Source organism: Sinocyclocheilus rhinocerous, unplaced genomic scaffold, assembly GCF_001515625.1.
Source record: "Sinocyclocheilus rhinocerous isolate Xijiao unplaced genomic scaffold, SAMN03320098_v1.1 scaffold1708, whole genome shotgun sequence".
In the NCBI taxonomy this organism is placed as follows: Eukaryota; Metazoa; Chordata; class Actinopteri; order Cypriniformes; family Cyprinidae; genus Sinocyclocheilus; species Sinocyclocheilus rhinocerous.
In genome coordinates, this window is record NW_015648635.1 from 883,050 (window position 1) to 903,086 (window position 20,037).

The window sequence follows — 20,037 nt, forward strand, 5'->3', positions numbered from 1 at the left end:
CGCTTGTGTTCACTCCATCTCTCAGTGCCTGTCGACAGCTGCCACTTTCATACTCCAGATTCCACTAAAGGTGGATGTCCTTCCACCGTCCCCTCTTTATGTACGCAAAAGCCAAACCAGGTTTGAAACGTAGTCCGTTGCTGAACCATAAAAACCTTTTTCAATGCATTATGGGGTCATGCGTTTATCGATCTGAGGCTTTTAGACCAAAAGTTGCCCTCTGGACCTGCCTCAAACCCGATATGGAGATAAATGTTCTCGTGTGCCCCTTTCCCCCTGTTTTTATGACTTAAATGCTATGATCCACTTTCACATTCTTCCCAGCAGTCCCGAGGTGATATTCACCTGTAATTAATGCCACACTCGACTGAATACTAGGACTCTCATTTGAAATTCAGGCCTCCGAGCATTGGTGAATTATAGCGTGAGACCATAAAATGCTCAATTAAACTATTATGTGCATTTATATCTGACCGTAGGACACCCGGAGCCTTTGTTGTCTTTGGGGTGGCCGTGAGAATCTTAATCACCTGAATATATTAATTACAAGTCATGGGAATTTGTAAAACCTATAGCATTTTCTGTGCTAGATCAGCCATTAATTTGGTTTGTCCAATTCGGGAACAATGGTGTGGCAAAAGCTGGCATTCATGGGAGGCGCTGCGCTGAGTTATTTTGGTTGGCCATTCACATGTGAGAGGAGAGGCACGGATCAATCATTGAAAATCACACTACACCGTCTCTCTCTGTACCATCACTCCTCTTTTCTCGCTCCTGGTCTCCTCTTCAAAGGTAAGAGCCCTGTATCGATACTTTTTTTTATCATGTCTAACAGTCTGCCGTGGAAATCAAAGGTCCACTTCAGAGGTCTTTTAAGTTAGAGAGCAAAGAGCGGTTGAAGAGTCTTTTGATTTGAACAAATGGAAAGGTTGTTCACTTCCTTTGCTTGAGTTTTTGTTTATTTCTGCATGTTTTCGGCATGATTAATGACACTAGGGGATGCAGTCTAATAGTATACCGTGAGGTGAATGACAGGGTATCTTCAGCCATGACTGGAATGACATTCTGGATGGACTTGGTTGGTTGAAACTATATATTGTTTGAGATGCTGCCAGTGTATCCTCCCATTTGTCTGTCAGAAATGACCAGGTGTTGTGGCTTTACACCATCACAAACTTGCTTATTTACTTATTTATTGTTAGGCAAGATGCACATTTTTATTTAATTTTTTTAAATAAAATTATTTAATGCAAAATATATTGTCAGGGATGTCTAATTAAAAAGTGAAGGTATTATTCAATATATTTATTAAATAATTTATTAAATGTATTTATTTATTATTTACTTAAAATGTATTTAGTTATTTAAAAATGAACTTAAAATGTATTTATTTAGAAATTGATCTAATTTATTTTAATGCATATATTGTCAGGGGTGCCTATATAAAAAGTAAAACTAGTTAATTAAAATGTATTATGAATTATAAATTATAAATTAAATGATAAATTATTAATTAAAATTTAAATTACAGATGTGGTGACTGACCATAGTGGTGGCCAATTACACTTATTTACTTATTTAAGGGGTCTTTATAAAAAAAAATCAATAATATAAAAATAATAACAAAAATTGTTAGGCAAAATGTAAATTTACGTATGCATTTATTTATTTTGAAAAAATTACTCCAATTTTATTCCATTTATTTTAATGCAGGATATATTATCAGAGCTGTCTAAATAAAAAGTGAAGGTAGTAAAATTTAAATTAAATCTGTGGTGACTAATGATACTGACCATAGTGGTGGCTAATTACATTTCACATTGGAATGGACTTAGTTTGAAATTAATTTTAAGTAAAATTCACAGGAACATAATTTGACTTATAATCCAAGTATTGTCGGAGGAAACATTTAAAGGGGTCATATGATGCAATTTCATTTTTTCCTTTCTCTTTGGAGTGTTACAAGCTCTTGGTGCATAAAGAGGATCTGTAAAGTTGCAAAGACTAAAGTCTCAAATCCAAAGAGATATTCTTTATAAAAGTTAAGAGTCAGCCACACCGTGCAGATATGAATGATGAAGTGCTGAATAGTGACCACAATTATTTTGGCTCTCTTTCAGGTCACATAGTGTATTGCAGCCATGTCTGAAGGGTAAGTGTTATCTTTATTAGACTGTTGACCCTGTCAATGTCATACTCATGCTAAATGGCTCATTTACACCAGGTTATGATTATAAACTGTGAGTCAGGGTTATTATAGTTAACTAAAACTAAAACTGACACCAAAACTGAGAAATTAAAAATTAAAACCATTAAAAAAATGTTACTTAAATGATAACTGAAATAAAAGATTTAAATAAGAAGCTAGATGCCAAGGCAACATTTCTAATTTTAATTTAGTTGATGTACTAAAATAACTGAAACTACAACTGAAAAAAAGACTATATAGACATATTTAGAAAACTGTAAAAACTTGAAAAAACTGTTTAAAAATGACAAAAACACAACAAAACTACTAAAATTTGAACTAAAATGAAAATGGGAAATATAAAAATTAAATATAAATATAAAACTGATTTCAAAATATATCCACCTCTAAATTTCATCCCTCATCACCATTTTCCAAGAGGAACCCCATTAAGCCCTGCTCACAGCGTTCAGTGAGACCGTCAAGGTCACTGTTTTCTCCACAGGGCCGAAATGTCGAGACCCCGATCTCTTTAAACTGCAAGCTGTAATGAATGTATCTTTGAAGACGCTGAGAAAAATGGTTGATGCACACAGAGAGATGGTTTTTTATATTGGCAGTGTAAAGGTCATGGTTCTTCCGTGTTTGAGTCGCGGCGATGATCGGTATTAAAGCCAAACCCAATGTCCGGTAACCCTGAATGCCACAGTGTGGTGTACCGTCTGCATTCTGGAATTGCACTAGTGGATCTGTAGCTTTTGATGTCAAAGGACGGCGGGTTTATTTAATGCATCTAAACACGCTTTTTAAGAAGCAACCCTTGACTGTGGCGTCACTCTTAATCCATGACAGTTGTTTGGCATTTGACTAGTGATGCCTGACATGTACAGAAATGAATGATGAAGTGCTGAATAGTGACCACAATTATTTTGGCTCTCTTTCAGGTCACATAGTGTATTGCAGCCATGTCTGAAGGGTAAGTGTTATCTTTATTAGACTGTTGACCCTGTCAATGTCATACTCATGCTAAATGGCTCATTTACACCAGGTTATGATTATAAACTGTGAGTCAGGGTTATTATAGTTAACTAAAACTAAAACTGACACCAAAACTGAGAAATTAAAAATTAAAACCATTAAAAAAATGTTATTTAAATGATAACTGAAATAAAAGATTTAAATAAGAAGCTAGATGCCAAGGCAACATTTCTCATTTTAATTTAGTTGATGTACTAAAATAACTGAAACTACAACTGAAAAAAAAGACTATATAGACATATTTAGAAAACTGTAAAAACTTGAAAAAACTGTTTAAAAATGACAAAAACACAACAAAACTACTAAAATTTGAACTAAAATGAAAATGGGAAATATAAAAATTAAATATAAATATAAAACTGATTTCAAAATATGAATAAAAACTATTAAAAAACTGTATAATTGTTCTGTTTTTCTGTTATTTTTCCTAATATTGAAATCCTTCCAGTTATAGACTATTTTTAGTCTTTCTTAAACTCATAAATAATATAAATAATGCACATTTCTGAAATATTACAACCTTATTTCTTTATTTATTTACAATGGAATGCTATTTGCTGCTTGTTTATGTAATTTCTAAAAATGTGATAACATTTAATTAAATTAATAAAACACCAAATTATGATGAATTATCAGGTTTTTTTATTCTTTTTAAATGCTATAGCAACTGAACATTCGTGCCCTGGCAACCACTCAAAACATAGAACGCCATAGCAACTGCATAGCAATGTGATAAAAACACTCTGCAGCTGCATAATAAAGCCCTGGCAACATCTACAATTAATTTTAAGCAACACTCACATTTTCTGTAAAATATACAAGTCTAGTTGCTGTTTAATAGTTGTTGTTGTTTTTTTATATATATATATATATATACATGCAATGACGTCATCACAGACCGGTAAGTGAATTCCCATTGCATTTGTCATGAGAGTTTTGTAATATGTCTCGCTTTGTTCGCTTCCCTTTTAATAGTTTACATGATGATTAGCAACAATTGAAAGTAACAATGCGCATGGTGGAGTCTCTATATATTAAAGTCCAGTGACTGCTGGAATTGATGACCCTAATCCAGCTCTAAATGGTTCTTAGTCGCTCAATAATTCTGTAAGGACACCAAACAGCATGTTAAAAACTAATCTGCACTGTAGGTTTGCTCTGCTCTGCTTAAAACTACACTGAGCCACTGAGCCCTCAGTTTGGATTCCAACAGTAATCAGGTCAGGCAGTTAATGCATGCACCACGGCGCGTGTAGATTAGACCCACGCGCAGCACTAGCACTGTCTTAACAGGACCGCAGACTATAATGAGCTCGGCTTAACTCTTACTGTTCTTGCAGAAAAAGGCCAGATCCAAGTACTCAGCAACACGCAGACTTCTGCTGAAGGTGGGTCAGAAACAAAGCTGAACATTTCCAGTATGAACTAAAACGGTAAAAAAAAAATTAACTGTTCACTGAAACAAAATAAAATGTTTAAAAATATATTTTTTTATTATTATTTTATTTCAGAGCTTAACTTGATGTACTAATATATAACTAAAACTAAAACTGAAATAAAAATTATAAAAACTGTATAGAGATATTTAAAAAAAAACAAGTACTAATTCAAATGACATAAACACAATGAAAACAAAAAATACAAACATGAAAACCAATGTACAATATACTGTATATGTACTGTATATAACAATTGTGACTTAAAAATAGTACTCTGAACTGGTTTTATGTGTGTTTTTGTGCCATCACCTGATTTGCATTAGTGAATCGGTTGCTAAAATAACACTGAAATCGTGTGCAAATGTTCAGCGCTGTCAGTGGACACAAGTGAAAAATGATGTATTTTGTACTTACCTGACACCTCTCTCACCCTTTCCTCGGCTGACCCTCAGAGCAAACTGCTGAAAAAGGCAGAAAGCTTGCTGGTGAAAGAAAAAGAGCAGAAAGAATTGGAGAGAGAAAACACCCTGAGGGAGAGAGCGCCGCCCCTCAAACTCTCAGGCCTGTCGGTCCAAGAAGTGCAGGTGCAACACTTTACTATGGCAGATATTTACATTAGGAGCTGTTACTGCAGCCAGATGGCCGCATCCCAGAACATCTCTCAACATATCATAAGCACTCGTGTTCATGGTGTTTGCATTAGTGATTTGAGTTGATGTATCATCATCGCTCTTTGCAGGAGCTTTGTAGAGATTTGCACCACAAGATTGACATTGTGGATGAAGCACGATATGACCTCAATATAAAAGTCGCCAGAAATGATGCAGAGGTATGTAAATGAAAAACAAATTATACACTATTCAAAAGAATGGGGTTGGAAGGGGGATTTGATTTGATTTTCCCAGATTTTAAATCTTTCTAGTTTTATACTTTTAAGTCTTTCTTAAACTCATAAATAATATCAATAATATACATTTCTGAAGTATTACCTTTTATTTATTCATGTTTTAATGAATATTTGTTTGTTGGTTGGTTGGTACGATATTTTTTATGTTTTTGAAAGAAGTCTATCACCAAGTCTGCATTTGATCAAAAATACAGTAAAAATTTTTATATTGTGAAATATTATTAATTTTTTTTTAAGCTGTTTTCTATTTGAATATATTGTAAAATGTAATTTATTCCTGTGATCAAAGCTGAATTTTCAGCATCATTACTCCAGTCTTTATTGTCACATGATCCTTCAGAAATCAGTCTAATATTCTGATTCGCTCAAGAAACATTTCTGATTATTATCAATTTTGAAAACATTTATTTGAAATAGAATTCTTTTGTTACTTTATAAATGTTTTTACTGTCACTTTTGGTCAATTTAATGTGCCCTTTGCTGAATAAATTGAATTTGAAATTTTAAAAAAAAAAATTCTTATCCCAAACATTTGAAAAATAGTATAATCTTAAGAAAATGTTGTATTTTTCTTGATACAGCCACTTGAAAGATTTATTAACAAAAGCATGATATATTTGTTCATTTCCAGATTCTCTCATTAACCCAGAAGATCTATGAACTGAAAGGAAAAATGAAACGGCCGAACTTGAGAAGGGTGAAGAAGTCGGCAGATGCCATGCTGGGATCGCTCACAGACACCAGAGTCATGAAAGCCGACTTCAAAGCCAACCTCAAAACCGTTAAAAAGGAAGAAGAAAAGGTAACACTCTCAGATGTGCTGTGTCTGAAGAGACGGGTTATTTTAGAAATCAAGTGATTTCTTTAAAGGCCCGGTGGTGATGAAATGTTGGCATTTAAACCGCCCCGTCTGTCTGTCTGATGCGTGTTGCCACGGTCCGCCGCGGCTGTGCAACCATCTGAGTTGCTCTCATCTCTGTCTTTCTGTCTCACTGAAGCATTTTCTCTCCATCAGAAGGAAGAGGTCACAGACTGGAGGAAAAACGTGGAGGCCATGTCAGGCATGGAGGGCAGGAAGAAGCTTTTCAATGCCGGACAGTAGACAGCAGCGAGTGTTTCCAGGTTGCAAAGGATAAAGGGGCATTGTGATACAAAGCTTTTTTTTGTTGCTTGTTTGAATTTTAATCACCTTCTACATTTCATGGTAAATTATTCATTTATTTTGTCAACCAGCTATGGCTTCCATGCAACATTAAAGGAACAGTTCACCCAGAATATTTTGAAAATGTACTTACCCTCAGGCCATCCAAGGTTGATGAGTTTGTTTCTTCATCTGAACAGATTTGGAGAAATTTAACATTCCATCACTTGCTCACCAATGGATCCTCTGCAGTGAATGGGTGCCGTCAGAATGAGAGTCCAAACAGCTGATAAAAACATCACAATAATCCAGACGTCTCCAGTACAAGTGATGTAATGCTAAATTTCTCCAATTCTGTTCTGATGAAGAAACAAACTCATCTACATTTTTTGGGTGAACTCTTTCTATAAATAGCGATTTGCCATTCAAAAATTTGGGGATGGTACAATTCTTTAAATGTTTTTGAAATGACGTCTCTTATGCTCACTTAGACTGCATTTATTTGATCAAAAATGCAGTAAAACAGTCATATTGTGAAATGTTAAATTTTAAATTCCTGTTTTATATTTGAATATATTTTAAAATGATAAAGGGACATCTTGATCCAAAGCTCATGTTGTTTGTTTGTTTGAATTTGAATCACCTTGAACATTATTTTATGGTAAATTATTCCTTTATTTTGTCAGCCAGCTGTGGCTTCCACGTGATATTAAATTGTGATTTGCTGCGATTAAAATGTGTGAGCGCTGTGCTGTCCATGGAGAGGGATTAAATAATAGAACAACTTCATATTCATATCATATCAAGTGTGTAAATATTTGCTTCGTAGTCAGTGTTGATTGAAACCAATAAAGCTACTGTTTACCCTCGGGTGAAGAGCTTGATTATTTTATTGCCTGTTTGTAGTTTACAAAAAAACAGAAAATAGTTTAATTTTTAATAAAAGCTTATTGAGTGAATTAGGAAGTTTGAGTCCTTCATTAAAAGATCAAATATTTGATTAAACATGCTGTAATGTCAATGGCACAGGAACTGCATGTCGAATACCCAGTTTAAAGCAGTTTTAGGTGTTGACCTACAGATGGCGCTCTGCATTTATACTACATTGACTGAACTGGCATTAAATCAACACTAGGGGGAGTCACAAAGTCACACAGACTTCTCAGCAGGCCACAAATGGAGCCTTATATCAGTCGTAGCGTCACAAGAATACCATTGTATAAAAAGATATGCGTCAACTGTTTTTTATCTGAAATACAACATTTTGTGTGTGAACAGATGTAGTGGTGTTCAGAGAAGGAAGTACAGGGAGGTGAAGGGAAGGAATTTGGGTGGCACTGTATCCTCTATTACCAGACAGATGGCAAACTGGCACAGATATAACATCAGTCATCGAGACCTGAGTCAGCACGTCCACTTCAACACAGCAAAAAGCTTTAGGTCATAACAGACTCTTTAAATCAGCAGAGGAATGTAAATCTGTGAATTCAGCTGAACTAGATCAATGAATCAATAAGTGTGGATTCGAGCTTTGGGATAAATATTATTGTATATGTAGATATGACTAGTTAACAAAGTATTACTAAACATAAAACAAATTTAAACTATAAAATGTATAGTTATTATGTATGCAAATACATATGTTATGACCTCACATTAATTGACAGGCTACGTGGAATATTTCCACACAGAAGTTTTGATTTTGTATAAATTTTTCACTCAGAAACTGCTAGTAAATTTCATAAATAATTACAAAGAAATAAATAAAAAGGTTTGCACTTTCCCTTATACATTCATGTATATTTTAACCTAAAATATTTATTTATTTATTTACTAATTTGTTTATTTAAATGTACATAAATATGTTGTGTGGCAAGTACCCATATGCTGCAAGTTTTCTATTTGTCCGGGGAAAAAAAGCCATCTAAATGTTTTTCAAGTGGATCAAAGTTATTTTGAAACCTTTGTGCATCATCTTAAAGCATGCAGTATCTTTTTACTATCCTATTAATGCAGGTTTCTCATTTTTATGATTAGCAGATTTGGTTTAGATTGGATACAGATGCTGTCTGTTTGGCAATGTTAGACACACATTGTTCTTTCTCCCTGGAAAACGACTTCCAAAGGTTCATTGTATCCTGCCGCATTCTTTTTAATGCCAGGAAGGTTTAGGATCAATGTGAGAGAAGTTCAGAGGTCAATGAGAATTATCAGGTTGTTCTGTAACGTCCTCACTTCACTGAGGTGATAGCAGAGATGCTGCACTTCTTCTTCTTCTGTATATTAAAATCAACAGGTGATGCCTTGTACAGTTCATTATTTATAGCAGAAAATGTAAAAGTGTCTTACTTGGTAAGTTACTGCAGTTTAAATCCTCAGTATCCACAATCACGAGGCCATTGGAGATGAATAGTCATGTGAAATCACATCCTGAAAGATATAAAGCAGAGCAGATATTAGCACCCTGGGGTTCACCTACAATTCTCTGCGATGTTAAACTCTCGCTGCTTCAGATGTCCTGGTTAAATCAAGTTCATGTACTCCCATAGAGAGAGACAACCTTCAGATATTCCCTTTCTAAGAGCAAGTTAAGGCAAGCGGCTAATATTTTCAGGAACTCATATTAATGTCTGAGGTCAACTGACGTTAAAAACCAAAGTGCATTATAAAAGTAAACATCTGAGAGACTCAGGCAAATATAATGCAGGCAAAGACCAAAAATGTCGGGCAACTTCTCCTGTGTAACCAAATTACAGGCAAAGCGATCGACATTTGACTGCTCTCAGGTTCCAGTTCGTGGGGAAATACTAGGAGATATTTTGCTCGCAATTTGAGGTGAAGCACTTGAGCACTTCTGTTTCACCAAAGTCATATATGTAGAACAAATAAATCCTCGTTTTCCTTCAATGGTGTTTGCTTGATTTATTTGTTCAAGAACGCAATTTTCAGCCATTCTCTTTAATGTTGCCAAGACCCACATAAACACACCGACCTCAGGTCTAATACTCTGGTCTGATTCTCACACAATACGCTTAAACACACATTTTTGGCCAAAACATCCTTGAATTGTACGTACCTCAGTATAGAGGCTCGGCATTTTAATTTGGTTATCATATTTATTTATTTATTGAGGTTATTACTAAATGACCTCATCAAATAAGTAATAAAAATAGTGCTGTCAAACGATTAATCGCGATTAATCACATTCAAAATAAAAGTTTTTGTTTACAAAATATGTGTGTACTGTGTATATTTATTATGTATAAATACTGTACACACACATGCGCGTATATATTTAAGAAAAATGTTTTGTTTATAAATAAAATATTAATATTTATTAATAATTATATTTGAATACATACATATATATATATATATATATATATATATATGTAAATACAGTACACATATATTTTGTAAACAAAAACTTTTATTTTGGATGCAATTAATCGTGATTAATCGTTTGACAGCACTAAATAAAATGTAAATACAATTCTTATAATCAGACTACAGTTACTTTTGATCTTTTTATTGATTACATGATTATTTAATTATAATTTGGATTATTGAAGAATTAATATAGGCTACAGGATTATTCTATTCAACGTGATAAACGAGTTAGGTCAAAAGTAATCTATCAAAAAGTAGCCAGGTTATATTACCTAAAATGTGTAATGTAATATATTACGTTACTAACTAACATTTTCATCAGGTTAATTGAAACTGGCGTTACTTTCATGTCTCTCGTATCACGCCGCGCTCACTCTCGCAAATAGAGTCTCTTTTAACTATTACATTAAAATTACCTCAGATGACTTCAGTATTAACATATTATTGTAAATAACATCCTTGGAGTTTTCCTCTTGTAGCTAAAACCGATTGTTTTGTTCACTGTAATGGACTACTTTTCTTCGCGGAAGCGTTAAGGTTAGATACAGGTAAGTAATTTAAACTCAAATCAATATTCCAAGTAGGCCTATTTATTTATTTATTTAGTGAGTGTCAGTTTAATAAGCGGTGTAATATACAGTATAATATACCGGTCTTTATCGCAAAAAAAACCCTTCAGGGCGACGTGACCATTGAAGGTAGCTGTCAAATAGCTGTTTTTCAATTTCAGCAGCAGTCATATATATTTTTGGATAAAAGGGTCTGCTAAATGACTAAATAAATAAAAATAAATATAATAAAACGGGATGTGTTGAGTTTTAAAGTATGAAACTTATATATCCTATTTATGATTTAACTTTCTACATTTAATAATTGTTTAATTAGAACAATGCAATAGTGTTCGTTTATTCTTACGCCGAATGTTATTGAATCGTGCAGTGCTTTAGACGAGTCTGGATCTGCAACTGTACTCGTGAAGTACGCGAGAAGGCGGAGGTCGGATGGAGTGAATGGCTGCTAAAGGGAGGGGCTTCACACAAACTCGGGAGTCCTGTTACTGAACGCTGGAGATTTTGGAAATGTAAGGAACAGCTCAAGTCATTTTCTCTTTGCAGGTTTCTTCGCACATCTAAAGGACGCAGAGCTCGTTCGCCTCACCGCGCAGGTGAGTTTTACCGTCACTGCCAGGTGTTTGGATGCGAGTTTAATAACTTTACGCGCTTTTTACAAACTCTTCCTCCTTGCTTGATAAAACATTAACCATTTTGCGTCAGTCTCACTGAAGTCTTTGTTGAAAAGCGTGGCTTATATTGCATGCATTTTATAGTAGATGTTGAATATTATATATTAGTTTGCACTTTTAGAAAGTTCTAACTCTCTAAATCAGCTTTGGGATGCATACAAATATTTGTGCACTGATGCATGTTGATTGTTATTTAAGTGTTTGAGAGTTAAATATAATGTTTATTCAAGTCTCTTAATCCTATTTCAGATTTGCATACTTCTTTATCTTATTTACGAATTAGCCTGGATGTCTTTTACAAACCAATAACCCTAGAAAAAGTCCTGGGTTGATTGACAGCTGCCAAAACTGTCTAAAAAGTTTTGATACTCTGTTGACCTGATTGAATTGGTTTTAAGTGTGCTTTGCACATACTGAAACCTCTCATGGGTTTATATGCTGTATTAAAGGGGTCATATGATGCGATTTCATTTTTTCCTTTCTCTTTGGAGTGTTACAAGCTCTTGGTGCCTTTTATGGATCTTAAGCTTTTATTGCATCTTTTTGAGGGATTCTGTGTAAGTAACCTCTCTAGTGTCCTTCAGCATCCTGCAGTCTATATAAACAGGGCACCACTGTCCCATGCCTAGGTTAAGGGATGCTGTAACACATTAAGATTCTCATTGGTATCGTCCAAAATGGATTTGGCGTTTTCTCTGGCTGGCCGCATCTCTACACTCTCTTCTCAAAATATTTGTGGCGTGGAATCACCGGCCATGAACATTTTTATAATGTTTAATTCATGTCAGTTGTGGGATTTGGGATGGAGCTGAGGGGGTGGGGGGTTTAGAGTGGATGCTTTGGGAAATTTCTCTTCTGGGAACCATTGAGTGCTTGTTTAACTAAAGCGATGCATTTATGAAGCATCTTGATTGTTGCTGTTTGCGTTTTGGCAGCGAACCCATAAATCCCGACCGACAAAGAATGCAAGCTCTGTACTTATTGCAAACTATTAAATTAATTTTATGGCCCTGTTTATTAACACAACTGCACAGGCCAGGCTTCTACGGCAGCTGCGTATTCAGCTGATTCATCTTATAATGTGTGTGATATAATCTGTCAGATTGTGACTTGGGACCTTGTTTTATTGCTCTGACCTTTAGTTGTACGAGTTAGAGCATGAGGGAAGATCTGATTGCAGAATGATGGGAGTGATGTGCTGTCAGAGTAGCAGCACGGACATTGAAGCGTGGTGCTCGCAACACTGCGGGCCAGTAATTGGCCATGAAACGGGATCTGATAACAGTGTGGTGTTTGGAAAATATGTGGGGAATGTCCTCACCTTAAAATGAACAGACTGAACGTGGTGACATATGATTGGAATAGTCTCTGGAATGCAAAACAGCACTGTTTTCCCCCATTTTGCACTTTTTCTCAGTTTTGGCTCCCTCTTTGTTGGGTTATGGGAACAGGCTGCCTGTAGGGGTCTACAGGGTCTGTCTTACAATAGACCCGTTCAGAGCCACTCATGTAAATCATGTTGAATAAAGTCACAAATGAACTGAGAGAATTAAAATTCTTCCCTTGTCATAACTATCTACTGCCAATAGGATGACACAGTAATCCAAGGAGAAAGACTGTATTTTTACAGTGTTTTCCACCATTTAGAAACCCAAAGACATTGGTTGTTTCTCTATGGGAAAAAGATGATGAATGTGTGGTGCAAATGAAATGTGGTGTTTCAAGGCACATTAAACCATGTGAACATTTATAATGGGATACAATAAGGGCCAAAAATGTCAATTCTGGGATGTTTCTTTTGTCTATAGACACTGTTTGACCACTAATGTTTGAGATAAAGTCTTTGTCACTTAGATACATTAAGCAACTGTTGTTATATATAATGTCAAAAATATTGTCTTTTCTTCTTGAATTATGGTGGCAATCTTTTGGCAGTAGATGATTGCAGTGTTTATGACAAGTGTTAGAGAGATTAATTCTCCATGGTTATTTTAATACATTTTTTCAAATTTTTTTCGCCTGCTAATGTGCATATGAGTAGTATGATATTATTTGAGTAGTTTTATATCATGGTAACAGTATCTATAATGTCTACAGTTATTTTCCTGGAAAACAAAGTATATTATGCAGTCATGTAATGCTAGTAGAAATCTTTTGTAACAATATGCACTACCGTTCAAAGTTTAGGGTCAGTATTTTTTTTTTCTTGTTTTTTTTTTTTTTACATGAATTAATACATTCAGCTAGACTTTCAAAGAATCCTGAAAAAAGTATCACAGGTTCCAAAAATATATATAGATATATATTAAGCAGCACAATATATATACAATATATAATTCTTATGCTGTTATTATAACTGTTATTATAATGATTTCTGTAGGATCATGTGATGTGACACTGAAGACTGGAGTAATGGCTGATGAAAATTCAGCTTTGCATCACAGGAATAAATTATTCTAAAGTATATAAAAATAGAAAACTCTTATTTTAAATTGTAATAATATTTTACAATATTACTGTTTTTTTCTGTATTTTTTATTTTAAAAAATGCAGCCTTGATGAGCATAAGAAACTCATTTTAAAAACATTAAAAAACTTACTTATCCCAAACTTTTGAACAGCGGTGTATATATTTGGAAGCAACTATAAGATCATTCATAACAAATTAATAAGTCTAGCATTACCTCAGAAACAGCTGTTTAATATATGCATTTTTCTTTTTTTCTACTTGTTACTTTGCACTTCTTGTTAGAAAATGTTTATTTACTATTTATTCAGGTTTTTTAAGGTATATAATATTTTGATACTTAATTTCCATGATCTAAATATTCTTAAAAATGTAAAGTTTGTTGTCATTTGGAAGTGTGTAGGCCTTCTTGCATTATTATGCTTTTACATTATGATTATATGTTCAGTGGCATAAAATGGTCTTTAAAATGACAATAATATCGCTTATCGCAATTATTTCTGGGGCAATATATCGCACAACAAAAAGTTGTTATCGTGACAGGCCTAGGCATGTTGTGATGTTGCTTGCCACCTGTAAATAAGCTAAAGTTACAGAGTGTCTTCTCCAGATGTGAGTGGCATCTCACATCAAAACTACATCGCTCCCACAATAATCGATGGAGCTGTCTTCATTGGAGGCATCCGTCTGTAAAACAACATGCAGAGTAGATTACAGTTTTCTGTTTGGTGTCGGACTGCAGGTATAAAAAGTATAGCAGAATCTGCAGACACATTTCTGCTGTCACATGGTTTATAGTCTCATACAGCCCAGCCTTATTTGGGCATTCGGACACTCTAGATTGATATCCTTCTGCTTCTTATCTGGTTTAGTCTACATTCACAGTCTTGTTTTATCAAGTGCAAAACATTTGCCAAAGCTCTATTTGGATCCCTCAAATGCATCAAAACATGTAATTATATTGAGTTGAGCTGACAATTTAATTTGCAAGTTTGCATTATAGAGGTTCTCATTAAATGTGCAAAACAATTTTCTAGATTTGAAACTCCCATGACTGTACTGAAATCACTTTTGGTTATCCACAAAAAGATTTATGCGCATAATCATGCGTCATGCATTCTCTTTCTGTTTTTATTGCTCATTTGTTCTTACACTTTGGAAATACAAAGCATCCTCAAAGTCATTATGTAAATCAGAGCTGAAATAATGATTATTTTAGATGACTCTTGTGACGTGTTCAATTAACTTTTGTTAGCATGATTGACGTGCAGCAGAAACCTCAAGAGATGCAGCTCTCTAACCCTCCCCCCTTCAAATGTTCAGTTATTTCTCTGCTGCTTTGAATCTGATAGCCTGTAATTTTAAAGCACTTGATCCAGGAACCGCAGTTGTGTAACGCTGCAGCGTTTCTGAACGTTTTCAGAACCTCTGAGCTCCAAACGGACGGTGATGATCGGGAAATGCGGCGAAACGGGGGCATTCCTCGATTGTGAAGTCAGAGCCGTCTGAAACTTTAGCTTGTGTTTATTTAGGTCCCTGCAAATATGCAATAAGTGACTCAGATGTTTTGTTAGTACACTGTAAAAAAAAATTCCGTAAAATTTACGGTAAAAAACCGCACTGGTTTGTCACGATTTTTCAGGGGTTATGAAGGCTAATGGATGTTAGCTTTTGCTTCTCCTCTCTTTTGTCATGGAAAGAATTGGATGTGAACTTAAGGGATAACGCTTCAGTTGGGAATAAAGATAACAACTACCGTAAATATTGATTAATTGTCTGAATATGGCCAATTTTAGAATAAGGGAATGTTTACAGTTTTAGGGACATAATCGTTTTTATTATGCAAAAAAAATAACTGTAGCCCAGCCATATAAAGGTGTGATTTTAATGAACTAATTCACCCAGAAATTAAAAATCGTTTACTGATCTTCATGCTGTTTCAAACCTCTATGACTTACTTTCTTCTGTGTAATACACAAAAAAACTTTTGAAAATCAATGAACAAAGGTAATACAGGTTTTAGCATGAGGATAAGTTAAATGATGACCAATTTTTCCAATTTTCATATCATTCTTACATCCCTGGTATATGCCATCCTTCAAAAACCATGTGGCGTCAAGTTTTCAAAATGACCATAATAGTAACGTGTAGCCAATCCGAGTTTTTATGTTTTGCAGTGAGCTGATTCTCATCTGCAAAAACATGCACAGGAAATGTCTCGGCGAACCCATTTTCCCTGTCCTCTGCCTCAGCCGACCACTAAACAAACAAAACTAATCAAGAGATGTCCAACGCATTCCATCAGAAATCACTCGGTGAGAGGGAGATGAAAAATTTGGAGACATATTTAGGGTCGGCCATGATGCAGAAGTGAAAGAACGCATGAAAATTGACGTTGACTCTAGCATGAAGTCATGTCGTTGTAGCGGCTTAGTGGAGGCCCGTGTTGTGAGCACGAATGCGCGCCAACGTTCTCATAAAGGTGTTGAGGGAGAGCCAGCGAGCTTTGATTTGATGAATGCTGATTCTGCTGAGGTAAGGAGCGCTTTAGCGAGCTGCTAGTCAAACTGTCCTGACCTCCTGACCTAAGAAAGCAAGCACGCTTCTCTTTGCCCGACTCGCTTTGTGCTCTTTCAGCCTTACATGGTCAGATCGTACATGTATCCTTATTACGAGCCAAGCTGGGTCAAAGAAAAAGCCAATCTTGTGAGATGATGTTACTGCTAGCATGATGAAGTTGAGCGCTTTCGAGTAACAGATGACCTACACGGGTTGCCAAAGACAAAAGCTGACTGATAATGTTGAAATGATTTATAAAAAACCCAGAGCAAAATCCCCTGAATACCTCAGTGGTATGATTCGATGCTAGTCTTGTTTCCTTGTCTGTTAATTCTTTAATAGACCTCAGTCTTTATGTGTGCATCTGGTAATGGTAGCAGCGGTAATTGTTTAACAGAGCCTTTATGGAGTGAACTCTTTCCTTCTAATCAGAAGCATATTTACGTACTAGTGCACTCGCCTCAGAGGGATCCTCAGGAATGCGAGGCAGCATCGCGCGCACGCACACACACACCCGCCTCCTTTTCTTTCCACTTCACATGTCATTGCGTCCTTCTGAGAGAGCCAATTAAAGCTGATTAAAGCCTGAGATCAAAGCCGCCGGCATGGCTATCACTCAGGATTCCCTCTTCGAATGTATATTTACCTGCGTGTGTTAAATGAAATGCATCCTGACTGCTTTACATAAGCGGAACTGTACGTCACTTTGCGGTATTGCGGCCTGGTTTGTATTTGTAAGTTGAGAAGCACCGCGGAATTAGTTCATTTCTTCATTGGCAGACAGCTGGCAGTGTGTCAGATGCAGAAACGCGCTCTCATTGGGAGAGTTTTTAATCAGCAATGCTCTGCGCGGAGACGAACTGGCATTCGAGAGACTCTTACCTCATAAGAAATGTGTTATTAATGATTCCCCATTACAGTTGCTCTTGCTATTAATAAACATCTCAGGTCTGGCTTTTTTAAAGCAGATTTTATTACCCTTCAGTTGGCATCCAAACTAGCGGAGACACTTGCCTGCTGTATTTTGCTAGGGCTAGTGATTCTAAGTAAGCAGAAAAGGCAGGGGAATTTATTTGATACACGTCCCAATAGTCAGTAAATGTATTCAGAATGGACCTAATGTGATTCAGAGGTGCTAATCATAAAAATATACATTGCATTTACAGTAAGTCATTTGCATTGATTTTGTAATAGTAGCTCTGCTCCAAGTCCTAGTGAGCTGCCTACATAGACAGCATCTTAAGGCATCAAAGGCTGTTCCAGAAGTTGCATAATGTTGTTAAGAGACCACATTTTGACTAAATTCAAAGTCAGCATTTAGGGGTGGGCGATATAGCCTCAAAATTATATCACGATATTTCAAGAATATTTGCGATAACGATATTTATGACGATATATAAAAAAAAAAACATGGAACAACGTTTTATTGGTGATTGCAGCTGGCAGGCAGCAGCATTTATTAGTGCAAACAAAATGAAGGGCATTTTTCCATCCTTTTCCAATGAGCTACTGTCATCGATGACAGACTACCTAATTCGAAGTGTAAATCTATTGTCATAAGGTGGCAGCAGCAGCTGTGTGTTCGACTTAAAGCAGACCGATCGGTGTATGACGTCAAAATACAGCGAGAGTGACTTACCCCTTATTTACCCCTAATTTACACTGCACGCGTCTGCGGCGCGTTACGGCTCCGACGCGGCCACTCTAGTCAATGCTTGCAGTGCTTCCCACAGGTTTGAAATATACTTGCAGTGGTAGCCGGGTGGAAAATCCTCCTATTACCCACGGCACAAAAATAGTCTATTACATGTGACACATAACAAATAATGTGTGATTTTTAACAATATTTGTATTTATTGAAATTCATTTTAATTACGTAGGCTACTATTACATTTAATTACATACTCATTTTATGCATTATTATGCATTGTAAATTATGCAAAATTACAGCATTTAAATGGTAGAATTCTCCTTGCTTTGTCATATAGTGAGTGTCTCAGTGAATGTGACACAGATTTGACTGCATAGTTCTCCTTGCTTTGTCATGTACTGTCTCTCAGTGAATGGGACACAGATTTTACAAAAAATCTATATATTGAATAATATGCGTCAAATAATTTTTGACACATACATTTATTTTCTTCCTGTGGGGAAACATCTCAGACAGAAACTACAATAGTTTACTATGAATTAAATGGAAATTAAATTCAATACTATTTATTGTGTAAACAAAATACCAATAAAGCCCAGGGGAAAAAAAACGACTTTTAATTATAAACAAGCCCGAAATACACCGGGACTCTTATTTTGAAATGTCTATACTATTGCTGGCTGATCCTTCAGATGAGAGATAAAATATGTATTCTTACAAACGTCTAAAACATATTATATAAAGGTCATAAAGTAGACATTGTCATAATTCATCAACGAGTTCATAAGCAATGGCTTGGCATAAATGTGCGCTATTCATTGACTGAGAATCACTTTGAAGCAGTACATTTTACAGTTCACACAGATCTATTTTTAGTTGCAAGTGCTACTGAAGCGCCCTCACTGTCGAGCCCTGTCTTTTTCTGTGAAATATCCACTGCGTCTCTGCAGTGCAGCGCACGTGGGAATGTCAGTGGGAGGAAACAGTTCTCACGCACACAGAACGAGCGGATACGAAACATGTAGGGCAAGGGGAGATATTCCACTAGTTAATCGATCACGGATGTTTTCATTATTTCGGTTGGATAAAAAAGTATAAGAGGATAAAAATAATAAAAGCAAAAATGTTTCTCCAAATATACTTGGGCGGCCGTTAATATACCTGGGCGGCCCGCCCAAGTAAAGTCTATGTGTGGGAAACACTTACACCAGCGGCTCCGTGGCACGTTTCAAGGCTGATTCAGAAGTGTCCCAGACTCGCGCCGCTTCGCTAAAGATATGCGCCTCGCCTATTTTTGACGGTAAGAGTGTGCACTCGAATATGCTCTAGAATCGCTCTCGCGATACTTTGATGTCATACACTGATCAGTCTGCGCAGCGCTGCTTCAAGTCGAACACACCTATTGATCATTGCAACAACATTTTGAACTATGGAAGCCCGTTTCTGCAACTGAATAAAAAAAAAAGAAAGAAAAAAAGAAAAAGGTAACTGCAACTTTTTATCCCACAATTCTGACGTTTTTCTCGCAATTGCGAGTTTACATCACAATTCTGATTTTTCTCAGAATTGCATTATACAAATTCGCAATTTTGACTGTTTCTTTCTTAGAATTGTAAGAGATACAGTAAACTCGCAATTGTTATAAAGTCAGAGTTATAGAGTTTATATGACGCCATATTGAGGGAAAAAAAGTCAGAATTGCGAGTTTATGTCTCAGAATTCTGAGAAAAAAAGTCGCAAGTTTAAATCTCGCAATTCTGAGGAAAAAAAGTCACAATTGTGAGAAAAAAAGTCGCAATTACCTTTTTCAGTGGCGGAAACAAGTTTCCATAGTGAACTTTTATAAACGTTCACAGATTCGCAAAAACATTAGGCAAGTTCTCTACATGAAAGACTCATGACTAGCAGATCATCGTGCTACTTCTTTTTCTTTCCAGTACGGTAGGAAGAATTGTTAAGTTGTGGAAATTAAATGAACTGAAATGTAGAGTGTGTGTATCAGGGCACTACTGTG

At 35.7% G+C, this 20,037-nt stretch overlaps 2 protein-coding genes across 4 annotated transcripts in view; both read left to right on the forward strand.

Annotated features, from left to right (window-relative positions):
- Positions 1-732: 732 nt before the first annotated feature.
- Positions 733-6,871, forward strand: LOC107710095 (troponin I, cardiac muscle-like). 2 transcript variants are annotated; one of them, XM_016514799.1, is made up of 8 exons: positions 733-792; positions 2,121-2,152; positions 4,124-4,127; positions 4,567-4,614; positions 5,118-5,249; positions 5,405-5,494; positions 6,204-6,374; positions 6,588-6,871. In XM_016514799.1, exons 2-8 carry the CDS (start codon positions 2,142-2,144, stop codon positions 6,672-6,674), a joined length of 543 nt encoding a protein of 180 aa, XP_016370285.1. In that variant the 5' UTR covers positions 733-792; positions 2,121-2,141; the 3' UTR covers positions 6,675-6,871. The 2 variants fall into 2 exon arrangements, with proteins under 2 accessions (XP_016370285.1, XP_016370286.1); XM_016514800.1 differs by lacking the exon at positions 2,121-2,152 and adding an exon at positions 3,133-3,164 and having other exon boundaries at positions 770-792.
- Positions 6,872-11,086: 4,215 nt separating this feature from the next.
- The window catches only part of LOC107710121 (non-muscle caldesmon-like), a 74,285-nt gene continuing 65,334 nt past the window's right edge, over positions 11,087-20,037 (forward strand). Inside the window, exon 1 of one of the 2 annotated variants that reach the window (XM_016514844.1) lies at positions 11,087-11,268. The gene's annotated coding sequence lies outside the window, so the exon portion shown is untranslated. The remainder of the gene's footprint in view (positions 11,269-20,037) is intronic. The other variant, XM_016514845.1, reaches the window with a different exon arrangement.

Bases quoted from the DNA above. Each gene is read 5' to 3' on its own strand.
- LOC107710095 (XM_016514799.1), top strand. The intron at 4,615-5,117 runs GTGGGTCAGAAA...GCTGACCCTCAG, and splicing joins CACGCAGACTTCTGCTGAAG to AGCAAACTGCTGAAAAAGGC. The intron at 5,250-5,404 runs GTGCAACACTTT...CGCTCTTTGCAG, and splicing joins TGTCGGTCCAAGAAGTGCAG to GAGCTTTGTAGAGATTTGCA.